This window comes from Barbus barbus, assembly GCF_936440315.1.
Source record: "Barbus barbus genome assembly, chromosome: 48".
In the NCBI taxonomy this organism is placed as follows: domain Eukaryota; kingdom Metazoa; phylum Chordata; class Actinopteri; order Cypriniformes; family Cyprinidae; genus Barbus; species Barbus barbus.
The window spans coordinates 22,712,326-22,717,542 of record NC_136726.1 but is presented as its reverse complement, the minus strand read 5'-3'; the positions used below and the strand labels follow the sequence as shown (position 1 = coordinate 22,717,542).

The 5,217-nt window shown below is 35.9% G+C and overlaps 1 protein-coding gene across 1 annotated transcript; it reads left to right on the top strand.

Moving 5' to 3' along the window:
• Positions 1-229: 229 nt before the first annotated feature.
• LOC306866395 (sperm axonemal maintenance protein CFAP97D1) lies at positions 230-5,217 on the top strand. The gene is made up of 5 exons (XM_079411581.1): positions 230-437; positions 1,157-1,237; positions 1,399-1,517; positions 4,008-4,191; positions 4,734-5,217. Exons 1-5 carry the CDS (start codon positions 345-347, stop codon positions 4,842-4,844), a joined length of 588 nt encoding a protein of 195 aa, XP_079267707.1. The 5' UTR covers positions 230-344; the 3' UTR covers positions 4,845-5,217.

Here is a 5,217-nt window from a genome sequence, read left to right as displayed (position 1 = left end):
TTATTAATAAACCAGTCATTTTGCCTGAAATAAATGGTTAGCCTATATATATATATATTTGTTATACTTGGCAACTAGGCTACAAAAATAGAGTGGGACACATTTTCTTCTTCAAATCACTCATATTATTGCCTCTTGCAAATCAAAATTTACTTTTAAACATGTTGGTCCGTTAGTTTTACCAACAAAAACACTTATGTTTATGTCTCTAAGGGTGGTTGCTAAGGATGATAAACAGATGTTTTTAAATGATACTGCTGTCTACCAATCAGCATCCAGGACTCGAACTGCCCGTGTTTTATAAATAGACCCGACAAAGCAGTCTGTCAAACACAAGCCAAGTGATGCACAAATCCTACCAGCCCCTGAAACCTACGACCAACAAATACCTGCAGCAGAGATGGGACCAGACGCGATATGAGGACCACCGCAGCAAGGTTTCTGCATCTTTATGCTTCATAATCCTGTTTCATATTGCTTAAAAACATTTTAAAGTGTTATTGATTGCTGTGATGCGCAGCTATATTTTCAGCATCATTACTGCAGTCTTCAGTGTCTGACATGATCTTCAGAAATCCTTCTAATATACTGATTTACTGCTCAACAAACATTTCTGATTATCATCAATGTTGAACACAGTTGTGCTGCACAATATTTGAGTGGAAACTGTGATGCACGTAGTTTGGGGTAAGTAAAATTAATAAAAAGTTCAAATAAATGCTGTTCTTGTGACCTTCTGTTCATCAAAGAATCCTGAAAAATAAAATATTGTGCAGCACAACATTGATAATATTCAGAAATGTTTCTTGAGCAGGTCATGAAGATCATGTGACACTGAAGACTGATGCTGAAAATTCAGCTTTGATCACAGGAATAAATTACATTTTAATAGATATCCACATAGAAAACAGTTATTTTAAATGTTAATAATATTTCACAATTTTTACAGTATTTTTGATCATATAAATGCAGCCTTGATCAGAATAATATTTCAAAAACATATTTTGGCAAGTGCTGTGTGTATATATTATTTAAATGTTTATTTTTAAATTTAGACACTACTGGCTCAGTAAAGACTAAAATGCTTTTAAAGAAACGCAATCTTAAATACAGGAGCACAGCTGAAATTAATTTTCTCTCTGTATTTCTTTCTTAGGTGCGAGAGGCCAAACCGGTGGTCAACACCAAGGGCATCCAAACGCCTGCACATATTCAAAAGAAACTGAAGAAAATCCAGGTGACTCAAGACAAGAATGTATTACACATTTATTTCACTGCAACTACTTACGATGTATTCATATGCCAATTTATACATGCATTTACAAACCTACACTGGAATTTTTTTTTTGTTCAAATGCATGTATTAAAATATATTTTAAAAGTTTGTGTTGTTTCCAGGTGCAGGAAGAGAGGATGTTCATCATTGAGAGAGACAATCATCACCTGGTGTCCAAACTGGCTGCGATCTCTCGCTCCAAAGGCCTCGTGGACCACAGGAACAATTACCCAGAGTGCAGGTGTTTGTGTGTTTATGTGACTGTAGCTAGTTAACACAGTAACACGCTGACCTGGTTAGGAGCTGTTTGTTTGAGAAGGGTTTCTGGTGTCTTTTCTCCCGCGGCGTCTCATGTCATCTGCGGATCTCAAACTGACGGGATGAATCATTCATGCTGGGCTGTTGACAAAGCCTTTATGAATTATTGAGAGACACATAAGCTATTCTCCATCAACCCTGAGGGATCTGTCGTGTGAACGCGGTCCACCGGTGGATGGGTTGTGGCCTTACCGGTTGTGTTTTTGTACGGTATGATGGAAGGACTGGTGAATTGTTTTATTGTTTAAAAAAGGTTTGACTTCAGTTCCATGCACAATTCCTTCAGAATATGTAAAAACTATATATATTTTGGTTTTACAGTGTTATTTCATAATATAATATATACTATTTTAAAGTAGTTTTTATTTGTACTTTAGTTTTACATTTTCTGTCTCAATTTTACTTAGTTATAGTAATTTTGTTGTGTTTTTGTGATTTTCAGTTACTTTTTTTTAAGTCTATATAGCATTTTTTTAAAATACATTTTTATTGATAATATTTTTTAGAAACATTTTGAATCATTTTTCATATTTTGTTTTGTTTTGAATTATAGTAAACGTTTTGGTAATTTTGTTGTGTTTTTGTGATTTTCAGTAGTTTTTCATGTCTATATGGCATTTTTTAAAATCAATTATTATTTATAATATTTTGAATAATATTTTGAATTAGTTTTTATATTGTCTTTAATTTAAAATTGGTCTTTTTTTGCATTTATAAATTTTTTTGTGTTTTTAAATGTCTATATAGAATTGTTTATTTTTACCTTTTATTAATATTTTGTATTTTTTATATGTTTTCTTTTAAATTTACTTAAGGTTTAAGTAGTTTTTGAGTTTTTGTTTTTCAGCAGTTTCCTATATTTTTTTTTTTAATTTTTTTTACTTATAATATTTGTAATAGTACTTTGCATTATTTTAATGCTTACTTTTCAATTTTAGTCAGTTTTAGGAGTTTTAAGGTGTTTTTGTGATTTTCAGCGGGTTTTTGTTTGTAAATGTCTTTAAAGCATTTATACACACACACACACACACACTCACTGGCCTCTTTATTAGGTACACCTTGCTAGTACCGGGTTGGACCCCCTTTTGCCTTCAGAACTGCCTTAATTCTTCGTGGCATAGATTCAACAAGGTATTAGAAACATTCCTCAGAGATTTTGGTCCATATTGACATGATAGCATCACGCAGTTGCTGCAGATTTGTCGGCTGCACGTCCATGATGTGAATCTCCCGTTCCACCACATCCCAAAGATGCTCTATTGGATTGAGATCTGGTGACTGTGGAGGTCATTTGAGTAAAGTGAACTCATTGTCATGTTCAAGAAACCAGTCTGAGATGATTTGAGCTTTGTGACATGGTGCATTATCCTGCTGGAAGTAGCCATCAGAAGATGGGTACACTGTAGTCATAAAGGGATGGACATGGTCAGCAACAATACTCAGGTAGGCTGTGGCGTTTAAACGATGCTCAATTGGTACTAAGGGGCCCAAAGTGTGCCAAGAAGATATCCCCCACACCATTACACCACCACCACCAGCCTGAACCGTTGAGACAAGACAGGATGGATCCATGCTTTCATGTTCTTTACGCCAAATTCTGACTCTACCATCTGAATGTTGCAGCAGAAATCGAGACTCATCAGACCAGGCAACGTTTTTCCAATCTTCTATTGTCCAATTTTAGTGAGCCTGTGCGAATTGTAGCCTCCGTTCTTAGCTGACAGGAGCGGCACCCGGTGTGGTCTTCTGCTGCTGTAGCCCATCTGCTTCAGGGTTCGACGTGTTGTGCGTTCAGAGATGGTATTCTGCATACCTTGGTTGTAACGAGTGATTATTTGAGTTAATGTTGCCTCTCTATCATCTCTAACCAGTCTTCCCATTCTCCTCTGACCTCTGACATCAACAAGGCATTTTCGTCCACACAACTGCCGCTCACTGGATATTTTCTCTTATTCGGACCATTCTCTGTAAACCCTAGAGATGGTTGTGTGTGAAAATCCCAGTAGATCAGCAGTTTTTGAAATACTCAGCCCGTCTGGCACCAACAACCATTCCACATTCAAAGTCACTTAAATCCCTTTCTTCCCCATTCTGATGCTCGGTTTGAACTTTAGCAAGTCGCCTTCACCACATCTAGATGCCTAAATGCACTGAGCTGCTGCCTTGTGATTGGCTGATTAGCAATTTGTGTTACCAAGCAATTGAACAGGTGTACCTAATAAAGTGGCTGGTGAGTGTATATATATATATATATATATATATATATATATATATATATATATATATATGTGTATATATATATTTATAAAGTTATTTAAATTCAGGTAACATTTATTTAAAGTAACAAAAATAGAACATTTTTAATAGTTTTAGTTAATAATAATAACTTAAAAACCAATAACCTGTTTTACAGTCTGAATGCTGAGATAAGGAGGGAGAGGCTTCTTCAGGTGACCCACGAAAACCAGGCGATCTACCATCGAATCACGGCACAGAAATCCGACTACAGGAGGCAACTCTGGGAAGAAGACTGGGAAAAAGTGGAGCAAAGGAGAGACGACATCGCACGCTATCCACGAGGAGTGAGCAATAAACAGGTCTGATATGAATGCACTTTTTAAAGAGGTACACCTATAAGGGTTAAAACTGTTCATTCTCCTAAAAATGTCAATTATGTCATCACTTACTCACTTATACGGCACTTGTAAACATCTGCTTTTGTGCTACATGAAAGAAAGTAAGTCATAGGGCTTGGAACAACATGTAAATAAGTACACGATGCCAAAGTGATCACTTTTAATGTGCACATGAATTGAGAAATACATGATATTGTGATTCATATTTTTTTTACCTCATAATTTGAAACTGAAACGTCTTAACTCAATCTTAAAATGAAATTAGTCTGCATTAACTCCGCCCCTTTCTTACAATCTACTGAAAGCTTACATCCACCTCCATTTTTGAGTGCCACGCCCACACCTCAACATCCAATCAACATAATCAAGTCTCTGCACAACTTTCTCTGTTATGTGTTTCACAATAGAGAAGAAAAGATCAGTCGCTACTTTTGTTTCATCACAACTTTAAAGTTTCTGTATTATTTATTAGATAAATTTTAGATGAATTTTCTCTGTCACAGAAATCTATAAAGTGTGTGAAGTTCTCTGGAGGGACGTCAGGACAGAGTCAGTGCTCATCCAGCGGTGTTGAGGATGAGAGCGAGGAATCCAACACAACAACACTCCCATGAACTCAACAGAGTTACACTAAACACCAGACACCTGTGAAATAAACTCACCTGTATGGGTTAAATGAAGCCCTTGAAGTGATGTGGTGACCTTTTATCCTTTGTTTTCCTACAATTTTCAAAACCATGTTCATTTGTTCATCCGTTCACCACACTGATGCTGGAACACTGGGCTTGTGGATTCAGAGACTGAAGAATGTAAACGCAGTATGTTTTAAAGAACAACACACTGTGACTAAGAGAAAACACTTGAAGATGAGATGAATCATTTCGTTTAATATATGTGACCATGGACCACAAAACCAGTTATAAGGGTCATTTTTTTAAACTTGAGATTTATACATTATCTGAAAGCAGAATAAATGAGATTTCCATT

What these genes read in the sequence shown, in the direction of transcription:
- LOC306866395 (XM_079411581.1), top strand. Translation starts at nt 345, where the DNA reads ATGCACAAATCCTACCAGCCCCTGAAACCTACGACCAACAAATACCTG. An exon ending in AGAAACTGAAGAAAATCCAG is followed by an intron (nt 1,238 to 1,398) that starts GTGACTCAAGAC and finishes TGTTGTTTCCAG; the next exon opens with GTGCAGGAAGAGAGGATGTT. An exon ending in AACAATTACCCAGAGTGCAG is followed by an intron (nt 1,518 to 4,007) that starts GTGTTTGTGTGT and finishes CCTGTTTTACAG; the next exon opens with TCTGAATGCTGAGATAAGGA.